The 26,505-nt window shown below is 47.9% G+C and overlaps 1 protein-coding gene across 1 annotated transcript in view; it reads left to right on the plus strand.

Moving 5' to 3' along the window:
• Positions 1–26,505, plus strand: part of LOC130205517 (ephrin-A5b-like) — a 69,717-nt gene that overhangs the window by 29,492 nt on the left and 13,720 nt on the right. Inside the window, exon 2 of the mRNA XM_056432936.1 lies at positions 25,027–25,319. Within this exon, the coding sequence (XP_056288911.1) occupies positions 25,027–25,319 (293 nt within the window). The remainder of the gene's footprint in view (positions 1–25,026; positions 25,320–26,505) is intronic.

A 26,505-nucleotide genomic window follows, 5' to 3' on the forward strand; every position in this document is an offset into this window, starting at 1 on the left:
GCGGAAAACTAAAAACACCGCAACACCCGTCGGCCTCCTCCTCTCCCAAACATCAAAGAGGTATCATACCCAACCCTGTGTGTGTGTGTGTGTGTGTGTGTGTGTGACGGTATGAACACACTCATTGTGCTGGTGCCAGTGGGCCTAATTAGTGTGTACACGACGATGTGAGTCGCTCTGTGATCTCCTCTTGTTCGCCTCCTTTGTGAGCCCAGTGGGAACGTCCAGGGAGAGTGTGTGTGTGTGTGTGTGTGTGTGTGTGTGTGTGTGTGTGTGTGTGTGTGTGTGTGTGTGTGTGTGTGTTATTAGAGACACACATCGGCATTCTTGTCTGCCTGGCTGCGGTCTCGTACTCGCGTCACCCCGGCGAGCTTCTCGATTGGAGGGCTGCTTGGTGTGGGGGGGGGGGGTCGGGTGGCGGTCCGGTTTGTTTACTTTATGTTTATTTTAAATCGTAACTTCAGGCGTCTCTTGCCGGTGGCTTTTCGTCGCCAGGTGTCGGGTTTCATCCTGAAGCCTCCGGGACTTTTTTATTCTATGAAATGTGACATTCTTTAAAACCACGTTCCTCCCATATTATGATGATGATGATGATGATGATGATTTCTCCATCAAAGATAAAATAATGTATCCCTTCAGGGGCGTCAAACTCATGGTCACCGTGGGCCACATCAGCATCATGACCGCCCTCTTAAAGGGACAGTAACCGTAACGCTGTATAAACTACTCCCCAACATATCGTCACATAACTCTCTTTGCATTTGATTTGTGTTTATTTTAGTGTAGAAATATTTTACATGAGAACATTTCCTCTAATATTATAACATAAATCCATTTCATTTGAAACCTTCAAAATAAAAGCACGGGATGTTTTTCTTAAATTTCTTGAAGAAAAAGGTGATCGCATGTCTTTCAAGCTGCAGGGGGGAGAGGGGGGAGGGGGGGGCACATTAAAACGACATAGAGGGCCGGATTCTGACCCGCGGGCCTCGTGTTTGACACCTGTGGTTCAGAGCCTCGTACGTCCATGTCTACACCACCTCTCTCTCTCTCTCTCCGTTGTTTCTTTTCTATAAATGATGAATTAAGAGTTTTTCAGATTCACAGACAGACTTGTAAGTGTGTGTGGTGGTTTTACCACTTGAATGGAGCCCCCCCCCCTCTCCCCCCTCCCCCCTTTAACCCCCTCAAGTGCCAGAGAGAGGAAACAAACTGACGAGTCTTTGATATGAAAAGCTCATAAAGAACTCGGAGGAGACAACGTTTGTCTCTCGGTCCCCAAAAAGCTCGCAGAGTTCAAACTGTTGGAAGATTAACTTAACTTTGACTTGATCAAATGCCCCCCCCCCCCCTGCACTGTTTGCACAGATGAAAGAGCTCACTGAATGGGCTTTGTACTGGATGAGGGATAAGACTATTGTCTGGATTGAGCTTCTTCTTCTTGGTTGCAGGAATGCCCCAGAGGGTTGTTGGTTCAGCGCCTCGCCGCCTCAGTCTGACTCCGTGTGACTCGTTCTCTCTTGCGGCTTCCCATGAATGCGGTGCGTTTATGAAAAATCAAAAAAAGAAGTAATTTGTGAACGAGATGTGGAACACGGGTCGAGAACCCTCCGACTTCCTGAGGCTCGGCACCGCAGCGCCTTGGCAAGCGCCGCCGACATGTGTCTGACAGACGTGACGCGGCCAAGGAGGCGGAGCTACACGTCTCTGGAAAGGAATCTGTTATGTTCTACTCTTTCTTTCAATCATTTAAAAAAAAAATGTTTTTACAAGTTACACATTACTGCTAGACAAAGAAAAAAACTAATAAATCAAAATGACAGCATAACAACCAAATATACAAATAATTAAAGGACAGAAAAACAAAGACATGAATCCAACATAAATCATCATAAGTTGTCATAACAATTGTATTTATATCATTCTTACCACCATTTTATTTTCAATTCATCCAGGCTACATGCCTAATGTCCGCTCCACAACCAACGCTTAATAAAAAAAAGCGTACGACAGAATTGAAGAACAGGAAACTCCCTCATTATGTCCGTCAGAACCATTAAATCATTACAAATTAAAATATTGCTGGCGGCGTCACTCGGGCCCTGAGGTCTCCGTATGGTTCAGGATTTCTTCCACTCTTCATATCAGTGATCTGTTTTTGGAGCAAAACACTTCATCAGATTAAAGCTATACAAAAACAGAGTGTGTGTGTGTGTGTGTGTGTGTGTGTGTGTGTGTGTGTGTGTGTGTGTGTGTGTGTGTGTGTGTGTGTGTGTGTGTATCCGGAGACAAAGCCACAGGAAGATAACACAGAGGTGTGTTATCAGTCTTTGATGTGTGTGTGTGTGTGTGTGTGTGTGTGTGTGTGTGTGTGTGTGTGTGTGTGTGTGTGTGTGTGTGTGTGTGTGTGTGTGTGTGTGTGTGTGTGTGTGTGTGTGTGTGTGTGTGTGTGTGTGTGTGTGTGTGTGTGTGAGTGCCCCCGCTTTATCAGCACCACAGAGATGTGAGAGGGGCCCGACCTTATCACAGTGTCCTCCCCCTGCGGCTCTTGAGATCGTCAATAAAAACAACACACACACACACACACACACCTAAACAAAGCCGATCAGAGGAAATGCTCCAAAAACAGTTCAATACTTCGTCAGTGACACTCTTTGATGGGACCGTGTGTGTGTGTGTGTGTGTGTGTGTGTGTGTGTGTGTGTGTGTGTGTGTGGACGTCAATGCGGCGGATGGAGTGGGAGCGACCTATCGCTGACCCCGAGGTCGGTCAGGAGATGAGAGATCTGTACTCTACGGCAAATATTAAATTTTCAAATCTATTCGTACTGAAGGAATCTTAGAAAGCAAGGATTGGGTTTATAGTCCATTAGTTTCTCAGAGAATTGGGCAATATGTTGAGAAATCCTTTCAAACTTTACATACAGAGGAAACAACAACATCCTTTAGTTGTATGAGGCCAATTGTGGACAATTATCGGCACATGTGATTTAAATAAATATTGATAATGATATCAAATATTTGATTGAATCATAATGGAGACGATAGGATGTTGGATGTGTTGATAGTGGAAACCTAAATGTTGGAATCAATCGTCTGGACCAGAAATTATATTTGTGGTGTGTGTGTGTGTGTGTGTGTGTGAGGAAATATTGTTATGACTTCCTCATAAAGACATAAAGGACCCACACGCTGAGACATCATTAGTCATTTCATCTGAACCGGTTTCACATTTTATACAAATATCAAAGTCAATATTATCTCAAATTAAACTGAATTAAAGTCCCATTGCATATCGGCTGAGACTGGAACATGAGGATCTCAGCTGGCAGCGAGATGATAATAATGACAGCGTGAGCAGACAAAGGGGGCGTGTCTGTGTGTGTCTATGGCGCGTGCCATCACGAGATTTATGCCTAATTATATCCAACATACATATCGGTGTTCGTACAGTCATGAAAAACATGGAAAAGTACTGGAATTTTAAAAAATTGTTATTTCCATGCCTGGAAAAGTCATTGAAATAAAATTAAATGCCAAAAGTTTTGCAAAAGTCGTGGAAATGTGTTATATTCATATGTTAATATTCACAGTTTAATACTGTTATGCTTTGGAATTATTATATTTTACACCGAGATTTCACTAAATGTTTGGTCATGTAAATTTGGTTTAACGTCGTGGAGATCCATTGGTCAACACGTGTATGTTAGCGTAGCCAAAGCATCGGGTTCTCATCATCGCCCCCTGCTGGAGCGTTCGATGTAAGGCCGTTATTTTCTACCCAAAACGTTGGTTCACTTCCTGCCCCTTCGAAGCCGGTCTGTAAAACCCCACTCGTTAGCAACCTTAGCTATTAGCCCTGGGACTCGTTAGCAACCGCGGCTATTAGCCCTATGACTCGTTGGCAACCGCGGCTGTTAGCCCTGTGACTCGTTAGCAACCACAGCTATTAGCCCGCAGTTAATTCCTCTCCTCCTTCGTCCTCGTCGACCCACTCGAGAGGCACATAAAAGCCGCCCTGAGTGGAGAGACTTTTAAAAGCCAGGACACGTGACTCCGGGTTTCACTTCCCGACCCGCCAGCTGCCCCGCGAAGCACTTTTTTTTTGGGTCACGACAAACGTCCTTGACGTGCCTCAAGCCGCGGAGAGAGAGAGAGAAAAAAGGGGGCGGTTCCCAACTGTCACTCGGTCTTGATCAGCCTGAGATTTACGGTGACCTGACCCAGGGAAGGCCGTCACGAGGGCGTCTGGAATCATCCCGGGGGGGGGCGAGGGATGTAGAGTGATACAGCCGGAGCTCCACGCCGCACATTGCTCCTTCTCCATTTAGCTAATGGGCCCGCTGTCATAACCGCACTTTCGGGCCGGAGGAAGAGTTATCGCCTCGTCTTCCCGCTGAAGTGGTTTTTGGGGCTTTCTCTTCTCGCAGAGCTGCGAGTCTGGTGCTTATTACGTAAAAGGAGGTGTTTTTTTTGGGATGGCCCGATTGGCCTGTGGACTCCAGTGTCACATCACGCCGTTTGATACCGAAGACGCCGGGGAGGAGGGGGGGGGGGGTACTGACTGGCTGTAACATAATCACATGGCAGAAAGGACATGCGACAAAGAGAAGGCCCGACTTCCAAAGACCAGAGTCTCTCTCCCGGCACGCCCCTTTTTTTTGTTTAACTGGAAACGCCATTTTCTCATATCGCTTTCCCGTTTTTCCCGTTAACACTGTTAGCTCGGGCAGCTCTGTTAGCACGGGTAGCGCGGTTAGCTCGGGCCGCGTTGTGAGCGCCATGTGCGCTGCTTGCACTGTTGTGCTGGCCACCAGCTCACCGTGGAGGCAATGGATTGAGCACCTTTAAGGGATGTCGTGAGGTTGAATGCTAACGTAAATTTCAACAATCTTGACCCGAGCAACCACCGAGGTCATAACGTCTTCGGAGGAGCGCTGACGGGCCGCGCGACGACAGCGCCACGGTCGTTAGCGCTCGACGGCGACGGGCCGCATCCTGAACGGCAGCCCGTCGCACGCAGCCGACATCTGCTGCCACATTCCTCTCCCGTTCACACAAACGCACAACACAGCCACCAGGCCCCCCCCCCCCCCCCCCCCCGATCACCGCGGATTAGCAACGCCACGCTGGCTGCCGACACAATGCAAAGTGTTGAGGGGAGCTAACAGGCGGCGTGCACTGGTTGCACGATGGGGGGGGAGCAGGTGTGCCGGAAAGAATTTTTTTTTTTTTTAACACACACACACACACACATGCACCTTCAGATTCCTCGGCGTATCGCAGCCAGCGAGCAGCGCGGTCATCAGAGGGAAGAGGGAAGAGATGAGGAGGAAGGAAGCAGGAAGGAAGCAGGAAGGAAGCAGGAAGTAAAGCCAAACCTCCCGGGAGCTGATCGTCTCTCCGGCTCCGCGGATCACATGAGGAGGAAGATAACTCTTTATATTGTCTGACATGAGATTTAGACTTTGTTTTTTTCAGAGGGTCTCGCCTCTGGACCAAAAACATCGAGCGGTTCGCCGCTAACAGATCTCCACCGTGGCCGACGCTCATTAAATCCTCCAGGCGGGCGCCGAGGCTCTTCTGCCAACGGCTCTTTCCTCTGTGAGGAGAGCCGTTGTTTCAGGAGCTGGACTCTGTTCGCTCATCAGGGAAGTTGTCCGGACAAGAAGCCGGCGTTGGATGTCGAGTCAGATCGATTTATGAATCCAAATCCTTGTTTTTTAAGCCGTAAAGTCTAAATCTGTCGTCATTATATCAGAAACTCTTTTATTAATATCGGTTTTATTCATTATAACAATTCTTGAGAGTTAGAAATGTGATTGAAATGTAATTATATGGAAGATGAATGTGGAAGTATGTCTGTATGTATGTGTGTATATGTATATATGTATACATATATGTATGTATGTATATATATATAGTTTTTTTATTTTATTTGTTATTTTTCTTTATTTTATATAAATTTATAGGAATATATAAGCATTTTTTGCATTTTTTTCTTCTACCTCTACCTTTTCAATCTTTCTGTTTTGTATATTATATATAATAATATTGTATTTGATTGACTGAATGAAATACACAACAACAACAACAACAGCCTTAAAGTGAGAAGACACAGAAGATGAAGATGCTACTTCTTCCAAACATCCGACTTCTAATCACCTGAATTAAGAATTAATCAGCATGACACTCCGAGTCGTGACGTGATTCACGTTGGAGTTCAAGATTCTCCGGTGAATTCTCCATCGAGGAGTCGTCCGTGTGTTCGGCTCCTTTAAGGAGACGCAAATAAACAGTAATGTTATCTTTTAAAGTCAGGAAATTACAAACAAAGTCAAACCAATTCTCAGGTGTCACATTGGCGCCGTAATCTTTTTCTAAATCAAGTTTCCGACGACACGCCGCCCGGCAACAGATGACAGGGGAATTTATTGCTTCAATTTAGCTTTTTACGGGCGTGTGTGTGTTTCTGTGTGTGTGTGTGTGTGTGTTTCTGTGTGTGTATGTGTTTCTGTGTGTGTGTGTGTGTGTGTTTCTGTGTCTGTGTTCATGTGTGTGTTTGTGTGTGTGTGTGTGTTTCTGTGTGTGTGTTTATGTGTGTGTTTGTGTGTGTGTGTGTGTGTGTGTGTGTGTGTGGAGTATTTATTTAGGTAGTAAATCCCCGGCGGGCGATGCGTCTGTGTGTCAGGACTTACTCATCGGTGTTTGGGGAAAGGATTATGAGGGATGAGAGAGAACCACAACCGGATGAAGGAGAGCGGGAGAGTCCATTTACCCGTCTCTTCTTCTCTAGACTATTGTTCTCCTGCGACAAAAACCTCGAGTCCCTCCCCGGACCAGGCGTGCATACATTGTTTTAACACTGGTGGATCCCCCCCCACACACACACACACACACACACACTTCTTTCCCCCTCGTCAGTCTTACTTTCTTCCATCCGCAGAAAAGTTCTGTCAATTATTAGAGTAACGACCGGTTCTGTGTGGCAGCTGCCCACGCTGCACCACATGTCTGTGTGTGTGTGTGTGTGTGTGTGTGTGTGTGTGTGTGTGCAGCCGGCTGCCACGTGGTAAATATCTTTCATCTGTAGGTTCATTCTTTCTGAGTTTGTGATTGTTATCACCTTGTTAGCCCGTGTGTGTCGTCATGGTTACGACGAGGCCTTCTGGGAGCGTGAACTGCACCACAGAAGCGTGTTTGAGTCCTTTGACCGGCGTTCATACGTCAACAGACAGAGGTCGTCACAGACAGAGGTCATCCACAGACAGAGGTCATCACAGACAGAGGTCATCACAGACAGAGGTCATCACAGACAGAGGTCATCCACAGACAGAGGTCATCCACAGACAGAGGTCATCACAGACAGAGGTCGTCACAGACAGAGGTCATCCATCTCTCCTCCCCCATCTCTCCTCCTCCATCTCTCCTCCCCCATCTCTCCTCCCCCATCTCTCCTCCTCCATCTCTCCTCCCCCATCTCTCCTCCTCCATCTCTCCTCCCCCATCTCTCCTCCTCCATCTCTCCTCCCCATCTCTCCTCCTCCATCTCTCCTCCCCCATCTCTCCTCCTCCATCTCTCCTCCTCCATCTCTCCTCCTCCATCTCTCCTTCTCCTCCTCCATCTCCTCCTCCATCTCTCCTCCTCCATCTCTCCTCCTCCATCTCTCCTCCTCCATCTCTCCTCCTCCATCTCCTCCTCCATCTCCTCCTCCATCTCTCCTCCCATCTCCTCCTCCATCTCTCCTCCTCCATCTCTCCTCCTCCATCTCTCCTCCTCCATCTCTCCTCCTCCATCTCTCCTCCTCCATCTCTCCTCCTCCATCTCTCCTCCATCTCTCTCCTCCTCCATCTCTCCTCCTCCATCTCTCCCATCTCCTCCTCCATCTCCTCCCATCTCTCCTCCCCATCTCTCCTCCTCTCTCCTCCATCTCTCCTCCCCATCTCCTCCCCATCTCTCCTCCTCCATCTCTCCTCCATCTCTCCCCATCTCTCCTCCTCCATCTCTCCTCCTCCATCTCCTCCTCCATCTCTCCTCCATCTCTCCTCCCCATCTCCTCCTCCATCTCTCCTCCTCCATCTGTCCTCCTCCATCTCTCCTCCTCCCTCCTCCTCCATCTCTCCTCCCCATCTCTCCTCCTCCATCTCTCCTCCTCCATCTCTCCTCCTCCATCTCTCCTCCTCCATCTCTCCTCCTCCATCTCTCCTCCTCCATCTCTCCTCCTCCATCTCTCCTCCTCCATCTCCTCCTCCATCTCTCCTCCATCTCTCCTCCTCCATCTCTCCTCCTCCTCCCATCTCCTCCTCCATCTCTCCTCCTCCATCTCTCCTCCTCCATCTCTCCTCCTCCATCTCTCCTCCTCCATCTCTCCTCCCCCATCTCTCCTCCTCCATCTCTCCTCCTCCATCTCTCCTCCTCCATCTCTCCTCCTCCATCTCTCCTCCTCCATCTCCTCCTCCATCTCTCCTCCTCCATCGCTCCTCCTCCATCTGTCCTCCTCCATCTCTCCTCCTCCATCTCTCCTCCCCCATCTCTCCTCCTCCATCTCTCCTCCCCCATCTCTCCTCCTCCATCTCTCCTCCCCCATCTCTCCTCCTCCATCTCTCCTCCTCCATCTCTCCTCCCCATCTCTCCTCCTCCATCTCCTCTCCCCCCTCTCTCCTCCTCCATCTCTCCTCCTCCATCTCTCCTCCTCCATCTCCTCCTCCATCTCTCTCCTCCATCTCTCCTCCTCCATCTCTCCTCCTCTCCTCCTCCATCTCTCCTCCTCCATCTGTCCTCCTCCATCTCTCCTCCTCCATCTCTCCTCCTCCATCTCTCCTCCTCCATCTCTCCTCCTCCATCTCTCCTCCTCCATCTCTCCTCCTCCATCTCTCCTCCTCCCTCTCTCCTCCTCCATCTCTCCTCCTCCATCTCCTCCTCCTCCTCCTCTCCTCCTCCGCTCTCCTCCTCCATCTCCTCCTCCATCTCCTCCTCCTCCTCTCTCCTCCTCCATCTCTCCTCCTCCGGGCCTCCTCCATCTCTCCTCCTCCGTCTCTCCTCCTCCATCTCTCCTCCTCTCCTCCTCCATCTCTCCTCCTCCGTCTCTCCTCCTCCATCTCTCCTCCTCCGTCTCTCCTCCTCCATCTCTCCTCCTCCATCTCTCCTCCTCCATCTCTCCTCCTCCGTCTCTCCTCCATCTCTCCTCCTCCATCTCTCCTCCTCCATCACTCCGTCAGCAGCTCCTCCGCCCGAGCTGTCGGGCACAGATGAGAAACAAATGGGTTTCGTCTGTCACACGCCGGGGAGGCAGATACGCTTATCAGGGGGGCTCCCCCCCCCCCTATCTGAGGAATGTAGGGGAAAGAGGGATGAAGGGATGAAGGAGGAGAGGATGGAGACCCCGGGTGCTGACAGACCCGCTCTCCACCCCGACACCTTCTCCCGAGCCCAGAGGCAGATTAGGGCCGGGAAGCTCCTCCCCCCAAGACTCCCAGCCTCACAACACCGGTCCTCCCTCCTCCTCCTCCTCTTCTTCCTCCTCCTCCTCCTCTTCCTCCTCCTCCTCCTCCTCCTCCTCCTCCTCTTCTTACGGCCTTCAAACAGCCACCGTTTCCTTTTCTTTCCGCGGTGCTGAGGACCCGAAGCAGCTGTCACGCTAAAGGAACTCAAATATAGGTAGCCGTGTTCTTGCCTGGCCAAAAGGGCCCGAAAGAGGTTGTGAGCTCGTGGTTCTGTTTCCACGCCGGCGTCCACATTCCTTTCGTGGCGAGTCATTAGTTTCTCCCCCTTCAGGCTAACGAGTGTGTTCATCTCCCACAACATGCCGCCGGCCCTCGTGCGGGGACCCATTTAAAAGATCAGCGGCTGTAACGCCGTCCCATCGCGAGGCGTTCGCTGTCAACGCCGCCCACTTAGCGCGGCCGCAGATTCGCACGGTGAACCTGTGGGGGGGGGGGGGGGAGCTCCAGGAGGCGGAGCCCCAGGAGTGAGCTCGTGAAGTGATGGAACGCAGCCGTGTGTGTGTGTGTGTGTGTGTGTGTGTGTGTGTGTGTGTGTGTGTGTGTGTGTGTGTGTGTGTGTGTGTGTGTGTGTGTGTGTGTGTGTGTGTGTGTGTGTGTGTGTGTGTGTGTGTGTGTGGACCTGTACCGGTGCTAGAATTTAGATTTTTATTTCATGAAAACATTCTTTATAATTTTTTTTAAATGTTTTAAATTGTTTTAATTTTGTTGTAGTATTTATAAATTAAATTGTAATATTTGTGCATTTTTTTGTCATTTTTATTTATTTTATAGAGCACTTAGGCGTCATGGTGGAGCCGCATCGGTTCCCTGTAGAAAGCCGGAGGTTCAGAGCTCATACGATGACCATATTATATATATATATACTTTTTTTTAATTTTAACAAAGAAATGATGCACCATTTAAAGAATAAATAAAAAAGGAGGAGACTCGTCTCTGACAGGTCGAAAGGTCGTGACCTTCTCCATCCCTTCCCCCTCGTCTGAGAGCTGCTGCACATCTGCTGCTGTAAAGAGCAACGATGTGAAGTCCAATCAGAAGCCTCCGACGCGCCGACCGTCGCCGCCGGCCGACTTCAGGACTCGTTCGGCCAATCACAGGCTGCGCTGGCGCCGCCGTCACATCGGGCTTCCTTGATAGTTTTAAAGGCCTTCAGGACCACAACGTCCAGAGCTGAGGGGTTCACCCTCAAGGCGCCTCAGGGTGGTCATATACCCTCCCCCCCCCACACACACACACAGCCCCCCCCCCTCTTGTCACCTGACACCAGCCGCATGCCAACAGGCCCGTGAGAGCCTCTTCAGAGCCCTGCTGCCCGCTGACGAGGGCCAGAGGGCCCCCAGGAATGCAGCAGACACTCTCCGCCTGCGTGTGTGTGTGTGTGTGTGTGTGTGTGTGTGTGTGTGTGTGTGTGTGTGTGTGTGTGTGTGTGTGTGTGTGTGTGTGTGTGTGTGTGTGTGTGTGTGTGTGTGTGTGTGTGTGTGTGTGTGTGTGTGTGTGTGTGTGTGTGTGTGTGTGTGTGTGTCCCTCCAGCTAACCGCTCTCGGCTGCGTCTCTTCCAGATTGTCGACCGGTCTCCTTTCACTTCCTTTTTTTGCCTTTTTTCTCTTTCCTTCAGAATATTAATTATTCATTGTTAATTATTTATTATTAATTATTTATTCCGGAGAAAGGATTTTTTATTCCTGATTCAAGTCGCTTGTATTAGTTTATTATTAAGTTTCATAAATGAGATTACAGCGCGGTCCGGTCCTGCAGGTCCATTAGACTCCGCCTCCTCATTGATCGGTCCCGATATAGAACTGTTCCCCTGTGATTATAGATTATGGATTATGATCCTAACATCTCAACATGTCACAGTGTTATTTCTATTGATTCGTCTCGCAGCAACAGACCATAATAGAAGCATAATAGAATCTTTAGAGAGACGGACGGTACCGCCCCCCCCCCCCCCCCCCGTCATAATCATCACACGTTATTGATCACCGGCCTGTGTGATTATGTATTGGAGGCCGATCGATCAGAAGCAGAGACACTGATGTAGGAGCTCATTTAAAAGGGAAATTTAAATCTCTCAATGAGCATTAATGAGCCGTCACGCCTCATCAGAACGCAGTGTGTGTGTGTGTGTGTGTGTGTGTGTGCGCTGTCAGTCCTGATCATTCGAGGAGGGTTATGGGGCTTTACCACGATCAGTCACCACCTCCCCCCCCCCCCCGCGCTCGGACAGGTCCAGGCACATCACGCCATCACGATGTCGGGCTGTCACACACACACACACACACACACCTACACACACTGTTTATCCAATGTGTTTGCTGCGACCTCCCCCCCCCCCCCGACCCCGACGCTCAAGCACACAGCTACTCAAACACAGAGCCACCTCTCTCTGTGTAGGTGTGTGTAGGTGTGTGTGTGTGTGTGTGTGTGTGTGTGTAGGTGTGTGTGTGTGTGAAGCAGTTTGCTCTGCCTGACTGATGACCCGATCGGGCTGTCGGAGGTGGATTAGGGGCTCGGGTTACTCCTCGGGTCGGGCCTCATGACAGAGGGGAAGAAAATGGTGTGCGCACACACACACACACACACACCTTTGGTGACCTCTGATGACCTCTGGGTGTGAAACTGAGACCTCCTCTCACCTGTGATGACCTCGCTCTGCCACCAGGGCGGGTCCGATGTGTGAGAGACGTCTCAACTCTCAGCGCTTTCCCCCAAAGCGAGTGACTAACAACAGCTTTATATCTATTGAAGAGAAACAAATATAAATGAAGTTAGCTTACAGCTGCCACTTTTTTTCGTAACGGGGGGGGGGGGGGGGGGGGGGTGTAAAGGAGGAGATGAATGTGAATATAGATTCTGAATGGAGCTCCAGGAGGGAGTCGGCTTCACCGAAAACGGCCCTATTTTACCTATAATTAGCACCGAATGACACAACAGTTGGTATGGAATACACACGCAGCAAACTCACACACACACACACGCACACACACACACACACACAGAGAGTGGGAGGGACGGGAAAGAGGGGGAGGGGCTTCATTTTTTCAGTCGTCTTTGCACAACAACTTTCGTGTGGAACCACATTTGAGAAAAATAATAATATATGTATATATATTTATATAAATATAGATAGATATATATAAATATATATATAAATATATATACATATACAGGACTGTCTCAGAAAATTAGAATATTGTGATGAAGTTCTTTATTTTCTGTAATGCAATTCAAAAAACAAAAATGTCATGCATTCTGGATTCATTACAAATCAACTGAAATATTGCAAGCCTTTTATTCTGATTTATTGCTGATTATGGCTTACAGCTTAAGAAAACTCAAATATCCTATCTCTAAATATTAGAATATCATGAAAAAGTATACTAGTAGGGTATTAAACAAATCACTTGAATTGTCTAATTAACTGGAAACACCTGCAAGGGTTTCCTGAGCCTTGACAAACACTCAGCTGTTATAAATCTTTTTTTTACTTGGTCTGAGGAAATATTAAAATTTTATGAGATAGGATTTTAGAGTTTTCTTAAGCTGTAAGCCATAATCAGCAATATTAAAAGAATAAAAGGCTTGCAATATTTCAGTTGATTTGTAATGAATCCAGAATGCATGACATTTTTGTTTTTTTAATTGCATTACAGAAAATAAAGAACTTTATCACAATATTCTAATTTTCTGAGACAGTCCTGTACATATATATAAATATATATATTTGATAAATGGTAATACTCAGGCATAATGTACGTACGCCTCAGTGTATACATATGTCCTCCAGTGAGTTATGTTCTCTTTTGATATGATTCATTTTGTTTAACCCCAGATGGTATTTTGTGTGTGTGTGTGTGTGTAGAGCAACATCCAAATATTTGTGTCTCTGGGGCTGTAACGGCTCTTTAAGCCTCCATGTGCATGTAATTGGCCCGTTGTGTGGAGGCTAGCTGGGAAGTGTTGAGCCTGTGTGTGTGTGTGTGTGTGTGTGTGTGTGTGTGTGTGTGTGTGTGTGTGTGTGTGTGTGTGTGTGTGTGTGTGTGTGTGTGTGTGTGTGTGTGTGTGTGTGTGTGTGTGTGTGTGTGTGTGTGTGTGTGTGTGTGTGTGTGTTACCTAAACCGTCTCTGTCACCCACACAGACGTTTTCCTCCCGCGGTTCACGTGGCGGTTAATGTCGACCGACTTTACAGGATTCCTGCCGGCTTCCTGTTGGATGCCGTGTTCCACATGTTTGAGGTTTTGTTTTGGTATTTCCTGGTTTTATGATACACACTCGTGTCGATTTGACTCCATTCGAGGACATTTTGTACAAGTGATGTTTTATTATTTAGCTTTATTTTGAAAAGCCTCAACCTCAGAAATACAAAAGGTGTCAAAAAAGAGATTTTGACATTTTCTGCATTACATAAATTCTCCAATGTGTGTAAAAAGTCACGTAATGAAATATGAATCCACCCAAAGTCCAGATTGAACGGCCCTCAGAGGTTTTACTTTGGTATTTCCTGCTCAGAGAAAATCTCAAATGTGTTCATAATACACTCGTGTTGATTTCACCCCATTTAAGATAATTTTGTGCCGTTTTATTATTTAGCTTTATTTTGAAAAGCCTCGGCCTCAGAAATGCATCCCACCAAAATAAAAGCTGCACAAAAGGAAATGTCAGAATCACATTTTTGCATCCATGGGCCCTCAAATTCTTGACGCCTTTTGTGCAGTTTTTAATTTGGAGGGATGTATTTCTGAGGCCGAGGCTTTTCAAAATAAAGCTAAGTAATAAAACAGCACTTATCCAAAAATATAAAATTCTAATTCTTGTGTCCGTGGCGTCTCAGATTCTTGACGATGGACAAACAAATTAGATTCTGACATTTTCTGCATAACATAAATTCTCCCATGTGTGTGTGTGTGAAAAGTCTCGTTTTGAAATATGAATCCACCCAAAGTCCAGATTGAATTATAATTGTTCATGATGCGCAGTCGTGTCTATTTGACTTCATTTAAGCACATTTCGTGCCGTTTTATTATTTAGCTTCATTTTGAAAAGCCTCGGACACCGAAATACAGCCCACCAAAATAAAAGCTTCACAAAAGGCGTCAAGAATCTGAGACGCCGCGGACGAAAAAATGAGAATTCTCCCACGTGTGTGTGTGTGTGTGAAGAGTCTCGTTATGAAATATGAATCCACCCAAAGTCCAGATTGAACGGTCCTCTGAGGTTCTCCACGTGTTCGGGGGCGAGAGGCGTCGAGTCATGACACCGGCACTCCGCCGTGATCCGATTCCACGGAAACGCGATCGCCCGTTGTTATTGAATCTGCGCCACGCCCCGGTGGCCATTCTGAGTATTATTATGTAACCACCGGGGCGTGGCGCAGAATCAGAGCGCCGCTAATTGGTGCAGCGATCGAAAACCTGTGGCTGTCTTCATGAACCCGATGCCCCCCCCCTCCCCCCACACACACACACACACACACACACACCGCTATTCTAGCCCCGCCCCTTTTGTGTTTTTCCGACGCTGGAGGACAGGAAGGATGTGCATTAAGGGTCCGGAGCACTCGCACAGTCGTAAAAATAATAATATAAAAGTAACGACAGCAGCTGATGAGCAGCTCCGCCCCCCCCCCCCCCCCCCCCACACACACACACACACACACACACATTACACGAGGCCGCGTGAGTGGTCGTCTCTTGACGGCGTCCTTAATGCTGATGGACGAGAACGGATGACGCCGCTCTGTTTTTTTTTTTTTCTTCCCTTTCCACGAGGCGATAATGGCGGCCACATGGCGTGCAGAGAGAGAGAGGGGGAGAGAGAGAGAGAAAGAGTTCAGTAATAGCAGGGGGGGGGGGGGGGCTGTATGAAAACCGATTAGAGACGCCGGGTTAAGATGGCGGCCATAAGGGTCGCCATCTTAACCCGGGGGGTCTTCTTTTTCTTCTTCTCCTTCTTCTTCTTCTCCTTCTCATTCTTCTTCTTCTTCTTCTTCTTCTTAATCATCCCTCGTGTAAATGAGGTTCATCGGCCGTGTCTAATCTCTGGAGTCGGGGAGCATCCTGGCGCCTGATTGGTCGGACGGGGTCGCGGCGCTTAGCTGTCCACGTCAAAACAAACACATGAACACACCGCGGCTGTGAGGATGACAGGTAGAGAGTCTCACACACACACACACACTCCATGTGTGTGTGTGTGAAGGAGCGTCTGCTCGTGTTCTCGTGATATATTCACACATGTTGCGGCGTCCCTCGTCTCCGTAACCGTGGGTAACCGTGTTTATATTCATCGATATTTCGCCCCCCGGAGTTCCCAAAACACGCTCAGGTCCATCGCGCCGCTCGCCGGTCACGTGACCCGGGAGCGGCGGCCGGCGCTGACACGGGAATGCTGCAGCCGGCGTGAAGATGAGATACGGCGCCGCTTTTAAAAAACGTCTTCTAAAGGTGGACCGCGTGCGATCCGAGCCGGTGCCTCTCTTAAGGCGGTATGCGTAGATCTGAGGTCTCCGGTTTGCGGACGAGACTTTGACGGACGTTCTGTGTGTCAAGGGGAAAGGTCCTGGTCGGGGGGGGGGGCTGTGGCGGTGTGTGTGTGTGTGTGGGGGGGGGGGGCCAGATTGAGCGGACCAGGTGGTTGTGGCATGCGGGGCCCTCGGAGGCCGCCGCTATGTTTAGCCCTTACATGACATTACATGTGCTGTTTTCTCTGGGCCCGCCGTGGGGATGTAAAGGGGGCGGAGCCAAGCCCCTAAGTGGTCCACCCCTCGGTAGCCTTCAGACTCAGGGGAGGTCATTGACTCTCTCTCTCTCTCTCTCTCTCTCTCCCTCCTGTGTGCTTTGGAATTCTTATTGTTAGTTTAATTATCACATTTTATCACTTTTTTTATGTCTGCACCGAGATTTCCAAACAACGTTTAGTCGTGGACATTTGGTTTAAAGTCCTGGACACCCATTGGTCGACATGTGTGTGAGCCCTGTTCATTGGTCGCCATGTGGAGAACATGGACGGACGGACCGAGTCCATCACTTACGCCCTGATGAACAATAACAACAAAGCTGGTGCAGGATCACAGCTCTCTCTCCTCTCTCTCTCGCACTCTCTCTCTCTCCCTCTCTCTCCTCTCTCTCTCTCTCTCTCTCTCTCTCTCTCTCTCCCTCTCTCTCTCTCTCTTTGTGAGGACGTCTTCGTCTCCTCATGGGACCACCGTGACATGTGAGTCGCCGTAATCACTGTAATCGTGGAGGGAAAGAGGTAGAAGAAGAGAGAAGAAGAGAGAAGAAGAGAGAAGAAGAGGGAAGAAGAGAGAAGAAGAAGGAAGAAGAGAGAAGAAGAAGGAAGTCTGTGTTTCCTGTGCAATGTGGTGTTTTAGTCAATGTCGGACTGCTGCGTAAAAAGGTGTTCCGGCCCTTTAAGAGACCGTAACCCTCGTGTTAGGGGCGACCTGTTTATGGGTTGGGAGCTTCTGGATGTTTTGTACTCATGAGACGCCGTTGAGACGTAGTGTGTGACAGTTTACAGGGCCGTAGACGTAAACACACACACACACACACACACACACACACACACACACACACACACACACACACACAGGCTCTTATACAAGACCTTTGAGAGTTTTTAGAATCAAGGATGGGCTCTCTCCCCACTCCCTCAAACGTTCTCACATCATTTGGACTCCTTTTTCCACCTCTCTCTCTCTCTCTCTCTCTCTCGCTCTCTCGCTCCCTCTCTCTGTCTCTCTCTCTCTCTCTCGCTCTCGCTCTCGCCCTCTCTCTTTTCTCAGGGCCTTGAACGCAACACATTTCTTTCCGAGCCCCATTATCACCATCTCTCCCCACAGAACGCCTATTACTCAACGAGTCGGCCCCGCCGCACTTTGATGTGTGTGAGAGACCTCACTGGTGAATAAGTGCTGGTGTTAGTGTGTGTGTGCGTGTGTGTGTGTGTGTGTGCACACGCAGTAGCAGCGGTGGTGGTGGTGGTGGCGGTGTGAGAGCTTTGCAGGCTTGTCATGAGCGGGTGATTGAGTCCAGACGTTGCGGGTTCCTCTCTTCACCTCCTCCCCCTCCTCCCCCCTTCATCCCCCCCCATCTCCTCAATCCCCCCCCCCCCCACGCCTGGTTGTGGGTTCAGAGTGTGTTGGGCTGGAGTGGGGGGGGTGGTGGGGGGGGGGGGTGGATGCCACAGAGCTCCCTGGGGTGCAGTAAAGTGATAGGGGGGCTCGGACCGCCCCCGGGGGGAGAGGTCAGGGGTCGGGGGATCAGGTTAGTCAGGCTTCAGGTGGGGCCTTCCTTCTAACGGTCTCCTGCTGCAGCAATCAGAACCCAGGCGTGGGAATGTCATTGGGGAACGTGATGACGCAATATTTATAACAGGAAAAACCTGACATCTGCATCTGTTTGTTTGTTTGTTTGTTTATTTATTTGTTTGTGTCCTAAAATAAATTATTCCAAACTAGGTCTAAAAGAAAGTCGACTGGAAATGTTATTAAATGGTTCTATCTATATCTACAGTAGTAGTAGTTTGAACATCTACTTTCACATTTATATATACAAATATATATATATATATTTATAAATATATTTATATATATATATTTATATATATATATATATATATATATATATATATATAAATGTAAAAGTAGACTTTCAAACTAATCCATTTAATGAGAGAAGATGGAGTATATCTAAATAACTCGTGAGAGGAGGACGATGAGAAGATCAAGTTCACTGGAATTTCTTCATCTTCATCTTCAGCTCTCGTCCCTCAGCAGCTCCTCAGAGAGGCGAGGTCATGCGTCGGCTCGCGTTGGCCAAACAGCGGCTCCCGGGCTGAATGATGGCCCTGTCACTCCCTCTGACCTCAGCCGGGTCTAAAGTGGCGGATCGATATCGGCCGAGCGCGGCCAGCAGCTCGTGTGACGGGAGGCTCCGCCCCCCTCTCCTCCTCCTCCTCCTCCTCCTCTGAGGTCACGCTAAGGAGCGTCCGCATTAAAGTGGAAATAAAGAAATAATAATCATTATCGTGCGTGTGCAGAGACATACAGCGTCCTGCAGAACGTTAATAAATATATATATATAAATATAACTATATATATATATAACTGTATATATATATATTATATTTATATATTTATATATATATATATAGTTATATATACACGTTCCTTGTGCGTGTGTTCTTCATGGACCCATTTTTCAAAGCCCGGGAACGTCGTGTTGCTGTACAGTTGTCATGGCAACCCTAAAAAACAGCCACAGAGGGGGGGGGGGGGCACGACTCGCTCTCTCGGCCCCTCTGGGTTTTACACTGACTGAATGACAGAGCCCTGCTGTGTGTGTGCGTGTGGGTGTGCGTGTGTGTGTGTGTGTGTGTGTGTGTGTGTGTGTGTGTGTGTGTGTGTGTGTGTGTGTGCGTGCGTGTGTGTGTGTGCGTGCGTGTTGACTGACACTGACCCCATGCTGCTGTGGCTGCTCTGACCTTTTTGACACCAGAACAGCGTCGGCAGTAATTAACCTGCAAGAGGGCGGCCTCTCCGTTCCTCTTAAAGGGCCAGTCACATCAATAAAGTGACTCACGGAGCCATTTGTAGAGCCTCCGTGAAGGAATGACGTCATGGTGTTAAAAACATGAGCTTGTCGTGGTCAGCGGCATGTTGGATACCTTCACTGAGGACGTAGTGATGTCATCATCATCCCCCCCCCCCCCCCCCCATCTCTCTGCTGTCGGGCCGAGCCCCCTGGCAGCAGATGCACGATGTGTTCAAATACACTCTGTGAAACTGCGTTTCGGAAGCCGATCACGAAGTAAAGATGGCCGTTAAACTTCTTTGAATGATGGGACATCGCCGCCGCCCCCCCCCCCCCCCCCTTAACCCCCGAGGGCAACGGGTGGATGGACCCCATCTGGTGACATCACGTCACATGACCAGGGGGCAGGATGGCCTCCATAAAGAGTTCCCCCTAGAGGCCATAATGAGGAACTACAGGAGAAAGACGTGTTACAGGTTTTTTGGCGGAGAAAATGTAGGGACTAGATATAGAAGAAGAAGCGTGGCGTGTGTGTGTGTGTGTGTGTGTGTGTGTGTGTGTGTGTGTGTGTGTGTATGTGTGTGTGTGTGTGTGTGTGTGTGTGTGTGTGTGTGTGCGTATGTGTGTGTGTGTGTGTGTGTGTGTGCGTGTGTGTGTGTATGTGTGTGTGTGTGCGTATGTGTGTGTGTGTATGTGTGTGTGTGTGTGTGTGTGAGGACAGGAGCATCTCCTCTGCTCTCTCTCTTTGTGGGAAGCTGCCCCTCGTCTGACCCGAGCGTGTTCATAAGGAAAACAACTCCTCCTCCTCCTCCTCCCTTTTTTATACTTTCTCTCGCCACATTATTTTTCTTCCTCATCACTTTCTTTGCTCTCCTCTTTTCTCCTCACTTCCTTCCCTCCCTACTCTTTGGTTTCCTCTTCCTCTTCCCCTCCTCGCTTCTCATTTCCTGCATCCTTCTCTTCCCTGGCCTCTCTCCATTTTCTTTTTTCCTCCACCCTCCTACTCCTCCTCTTCTTCTCCTCATTCCTGTTATTTATTTTCCTCTTCCCTACTGTTGTCCCACCATCTGGTCACCACCTATAATCTTCTCTTTGTCGATCTGCTATTGTGTTCAATGCTGTCTCTTTTGGGGGGGGAGGGATTTGGGGTTGTCAGCACATCTTTGGGAATCTACAGTATTGTATTTATTTTTAAATGTGCGTGTAATTACAGTATTTGTGAATAAATGACAAATCAGTTGTAATGGAGAAAAATTACATATTTATATATATTTATATATATGTATTTATATTTATATTTGTGTGTAGATATATATTTGTATAAATATATATATTTATGTATTCTTATATATATTTATATATATATATATGTATTTATATTTATATTTGTGTGTATATATATATTTGTATAAATATATATTTATGTATTCATATATATATATGTATTTATATATATTTATATTTGTGTGTATATATATATTTGTATATATATATGTATGTATTCATATATACATATTTATATATACAGTATATATATATTTGTATTTATATATTTATATATAATTATATTTGTGTGTATATAAATATTTGTATAAATATATATATTTATGTATTCATATATACATATTTATATATATATACATATTTATATATATTTATATATATCTATATATTTGTATCTATATATATATTGATATATATATTTATATGTATAAATATTTATATATTATATTTTTTTAGAGAGAGAGAGCAAATAGAGACAAAGTTCGGGGAGGTTGAAGGGTCTTGAATGAAATCTTTCTGAACACTTTACAGCCATGCGTCCTTCCTTCTTTCACTTTTCCTCGACACTTCTCTCCTATTACTCCTCCTCCTCCTCCTCTCTCTCTCTCCGCTCCATCCCTCACCTGTGCCGGCCACACAGTGACAATAACACAGCAGAAAAGAGGGATGAAGAAAGCAAACAAGCCGCTTGAGTTGGCTGAAAAGAGGGATTACCCATCGGCCCGCGCTTTGTTAAGAGCTCCGGTTACTGATTCATCGATAAGCCCCTCCCACTGGGCCGCCGCTCATTCAGCCAATCGGTGGCGAGGGGGGGGGGGATCAGTCATCCCCTGAGACAAATGGATGTTGGTGCTTTTATTTTGTTAATGACTCATTATGACACATTTTAGAAAGTGCTGAACCGTGCTCTGGTTCGTTGGCCTGATTGTTCTTCCTGATGACGGAGGAGGAACCTGAAACACAGAACCATGAAGGTTCTTAAATGGTTCTTTAAAAGGCTTTGTGGTTCTACGAAGAACCGTCACCTACTGGAGAACCGTTTATTTACTTTGAGACACCTTTATAGGTTCTTTGAAGAACTCTTTAAGGAAATGGTTCTTTAGAGAACCCTGGTATGAAAGGTTCTATGTGGAACCAGACATGGTTCTCCGGTGGCCTCCCTCTGAAGAACCCTCGTGGGTTCCAGATGCTCCTCCATGTTTCTGTGTGCAGAAGTCGACCGACAGATGGAAGTCGTCTGACCGTCCTCCTCCTGGTCCGGTGCCGCTGTGTTTACGGTTCTCCGTGTGTCTCGTCAATATTTCGTTGCAGCTTTACTCAACAAACAAAAAAACTCAATCTATACGGCAAAACATCTGTCCCACATCTGTCCCACATCTGTCCCACATCTGTCCGCCGAGTCTCGTGTTTTATCGCCTTCTGTAACGAACCCCTGGAGAGTTCTGGCCACGTTGGAGCCTCCTCAGAACCGCCTCTCGCTGACGGGATGCCAAATGGACGGGGAACATAAACATGCCCTCAAAGCGACGATGGCCTCACTGCGGTGACCTCTGACCCCCGGTGGCTGAGCAGTACTTTTTGTTCTTCTATCGTCATCACGACATCTTGTTTCTGTATTTTGCATCCCGTAGGAATGTGTCGGTCTTGGTCCTCCGAGGTTCAGAAAGAGGACGTATCACAGTGAGGTCATCGTGTCACATGGTGCGGGCGTATCTGAATTTATAGCCTCGCGTTATGAAACTATTGTTTTTCAATCATGAATCAAATTATTTTGAGCAGTTATTGTGAATCCTGCAGCAGCTCAACATGATTATGATGAACTCACCAACGTGGACCACAGAGATGTTGTTTATGGCTCTAAACTGGAAATACCAACAATGTGACGTTCAAAAAGAATTATTCTCTCCTCTTATTATTTTAAATTTGTTTTCAAATTGCTCGTTTCCCGAGGAATAAAGAGTCTGTGCTCAGAGAATTACGATTACGAATCTCTCTCTCTCTCTCTCTCTCTCTCTCTCTCTCTCGCTCTCTCTCTCTCGCTCTCTCTCTCTCTCTCTCTCTCGCTCTCTCTCTCGCTCTCTCTCTCTCTCTCTCTCTCTCTCTCCTCTCTCTCGCTCTCTCTCTCTCTCTCTCTCTCTCTCTCTCTCTCCTCTCTCTCTCTCCTCTCTCTCCTCTCTCTCTCCTCTCTCTCCTCTCTCTCCTCTCTCTCTCTCCTCTCTCTCCTCTCTCTCTCTCTCTCCTCTCTCTCTCTCTCCTCTCTCTCTCTCTCTCTCTCTCTCTCTCTCTCTCTCTCTCCTCTCTCTCTCTCTCTCTCTCTCTCTCTCTCTCTCTCTCTCTCTCTCTCTCTCTCTCTCTCACAAAGACTTGACTTACAAACTTCTTTCGTGATCCCGTCTAATCTTAAGTGCTCCTCCCCGGGTCAGATTTGATTGACGGCCACTGACACCTTGTGAGGTTGAAAACTGAACATTTAAGGCTTAGTGAAAACACACCGAGGGGGGGGGCAGCGGTCCCCACAGTGCTTCTGGCCGAGGACGTGACACACACCGGTGGAGCCGGTTGACCCCTGGCAGTCATAATACCAGCGGAGCGGCTCTGAAACTGGAGGCCGATGGAGGCCATGCTGTGCCTGGAGCGCCCAGCTGGTGCTGGGGGGGGGGGGGGGGGGGCTTTGGTTTCACGTTTTTGAACCGGACTATAATTAGAGAGAGAGAGAAAATATTATAATATGGGCTGCCGATGCCATGAGACACACACACACACACACACACACACACACAGTAGGACGAGCTTGATCCCGCCGGCACATTTTACAATCTGTGAAGCGACAACATGACCCCCCCCCCCACACACACACACACACACACACACACAGCTGACTGGCGGTGCTGCCATTGATCCCAGAGGTCCAGTGACGTGGGAACCGGTTCACCCCGGTGTCTGATCGCGGTATCAGCCCCCCCCCCCCCTCCCCCGACAACACCTTCCTTGTGTGTCAACGACCAGAGGTGGAGCATTGAAGACATCCGCGGCGTGTCAGCGATACCGGGGGGGGGGCATTAGCGGCCGCGTAGAGACACGACCGGGTCCGATCCGTCGGCGCTTAAAAGCCTCGGGGCACTCAACCCTACACGCCGCCTCTGGGAATATGTCTTTCCAATCGCTCTCCGCGGGAGAAATGAATACCTGGCATATCTCGCCGGTTGCACTTTTCTCTCTCTCTCTCTGTGAACTTGTGTGTTACAGTAAACATCGGGCGGATAAATCTCGGGGGCCGTTCTCGAGGCTTTTTTGAGAACAAGGCCTCATTTTTATTTTATTTTCCAGACTCCACGAGGGGCCCTCCTACATCAAGTTGTCATATCGGGCTAATGAAAATCTTATTCTACACGGGGGGCGGGGGGGGGGGGCCTCTTAGCGCTGCTAAAAGCACACGCTAACCAGGGTGGATTAGCCCCGTAACGCGATGGGGGGACGGCATAAGTCATCGCCAACAGTGATGTATGGCTCAGAGCCCACTGGCTTTGAAGGGTTCTGCTGGTGTGTGTGTGTGTGTGTGTGTGAGTGTCGGTTGAGTCTCACAGGAGGCTCTCGAAGATTGAGACGGACATGATGAGATCTTGTAAAACAGAACCAGAGCCGGAGTTTTTTTCCGAGCACCTTCGGGAACGTTTTTTTTAATTTTCCACCAGCTGCGGCGTCCCTCCGCTGAGTCTCGAAGGCTCGTCTTCAAAAATGGTTTTAAAGAGCCGAGACGTCGGGTACCAACGTCTCGGCTCTTTAAAACCATTTTCGAGGACGAGTCTTCGAGAGCGAGACTCCCCGAACTAATCAACGAGTAACCATCCGCCCCACTCGAGCAGCTGCTGCCCGATGTACCCTTGAGCCAATACCCCCCGCTTCGGTATGGGGGTGGTTGGGGGGGTCGTGAACACAACACAAAGCAGGCCGCAGCAGAGGAAACATGCACGCTCAGCGGTATTATTTTTTTCCACGAGGTTAATAAATCATGACGAAAAAAAAAAGGTCACATTCAGAGATCGCGTCAGGGAATTATCGTGTTATACATAAACATCCACATCGATCAGCCCACCGGGAGGAGATTAATCACGCCGCTGTTATCGCTGACCGGCGGAAAAGCTTAAAAAACGGTTAAATCCTGTCATCTCGGCCTCACGTGCAATGAAATTATTGAATAAATGAAATCATGTTTGAGGAACGCAGCAAAGCAAAAGGCAGAAGAAGAAAAAAAGACTGCTAGCAAAGTCGAGCCGCAACTAACGGCTATTTTTTTATATTTTAATCGATTAATCTGTCGATTATCTTCTAAGAAAACGAAAAAGGGTTCATTTTTAACCCTTAATTAAAAAACAGAACTGACAACGCTTTTACTCACGTGAGTTTACTCGCAAGAATATTCGTGGTTCATTCGCGTCAGACAGGGGGCGTGGCTTGTAGGGGCGTGGCTTATCTCCGTTAATTTGCTCCGTGGAAACAGTAATCCTTTTCCGCCCTCCACCACAGAAAGAAATAACCACTATTTCTGCTTTGTACTTGTTGTGGACATCCCATTTTAACTTCCTGTCTTGCGGATGTAAGGACTGTGAATTCTTTACGATGATGTGACCCGAAAATACTTGAAAACTGTTCACGCAAATTCAATGTTTTTGTCCCGTACTCACGTCCGTCTCTCTCTCCGCCCTGCAGGTTCTACCGAGGCGATTATCACATCGACGTGTGCATCAACGACTACCTGGACGTCTACTGTCCGCACTACGTGGGCCCGGTGTCTGACGACCGCGCCGAGCGCTACGTCCTCTACATGGTGAACTACGACGGCTACAGCTCGTGCGACCACACCGCCAAGGGCTTCAAGCGCTGGGAGTGCAACCGGCCGCTGTCGCCCAACGGGCCGCTCAAGTTCTCCGAGAAGTTCCAGCTCTTCACTCCCTTCTCCTTGGGATTCGAGTTCCGCCCGGGCAGAGAGTACTACTACATCTGTGAGTACACGCTGGTTTTTCTTAGAGAGTACTACTACATCTGTGAGTACACACTGGTTTTTCTTAGAGAGTACTACTACATCTGTGAGTACACGCTGGTTTTTCTTAGAGAGTACTACTACATCTGTGAGTACACACTGGTTTTTCTTAGAGAGTACTACTACATCTGTGAGTACACACTGGTTTTTCTTAGAGAGTACTACTACATCTGTGAGTACACGCTAGTTTTTCTTAGAGAGTACTACTACATCTGTGAGTACACGCTGGTTTTTCTTAGAGAGTACTACTACATCTGTGAGTACACGCTGGTTTTTCTTAGAGAGTACTACTACATCTGTGAGTACACACTGGTTTTTCTTAGAGAGTACTACTACATCTGTGAGAACACGCTGGTTTTTTCTTAGAGAGTACTACTACATCTGTGAGTACACACTGGTTTTTCTTAGAGAGTACTACTACATCTGTGAGAACACGCTGGTTTTTCTTAGAGAGTACTACTACATCTGTGAGTACACGCTGGTTTTTCTTAGAGAGTACTACTACATCTGTGAGTACACGCTGGTTTTTCTTAGAGAGTACTACTACATCTGTGAGAACACGCTGGTTTTTCTTAGAGAGTACTACTACATCTGTGAGTACACGCTGGTTTTTCTTAGAGAGTACTACTACATCTGTGAGTACACACTGGTTTTTCTTAGAGAGTACTACTACATCTGTGAGTACACTGGTTTTTCTTAGAGAGTACTACTACATCTGTGAGTACACGCTGGGTTTTCTTAGAGAGTACTACTACATCTGTGAGAACACGCTGGTTTTTTCTTAGAGAGTACTACTACATCTGTGAGTACATGCTGGTTTTTTCTTTGCAGACGATACTGTACTGTTTTTGTCATGGAGAAAAAAATGGGATAAAATCCTGCAGAGTGAGAGGTCACTTGTACGGCTGCTTGTGTTGAAAACACCATTAATCATTAGGGTTTGGTACAGACCCAAGCTCGTAGATAGCGCTAGCTATAAGCTAGCGCTATCTACGAGCTAGCGTGAGCTACGAGATATATTGGCACCATTTTTTTGGCAGCGTTTTTTATAGCTACGAGCTAGCGCGAGCGACAGTCTGATATCCGTTTTTTGTCCGTGCTCCATGAGAACGGCTTTTAGCCAAATATAGTCAAAGAGGTTTTTCATG

Source organism: Pseudoliparis swirei, chromosome 15 (genome assembly GCF_029220125.1).
Source record: "Pseudoliparis swirei isolate HS2019 ecotype Mariana Trench chromosome 15, NWPU_hadal_v1, whole genome shotgun sequence".
Lineage (NCBI taxonomy): Eukaryota > Metazoa > Chordata > Actinopteri > Perciformes > Liparidae > Pseudoliparis > Pseudoliparis swirei.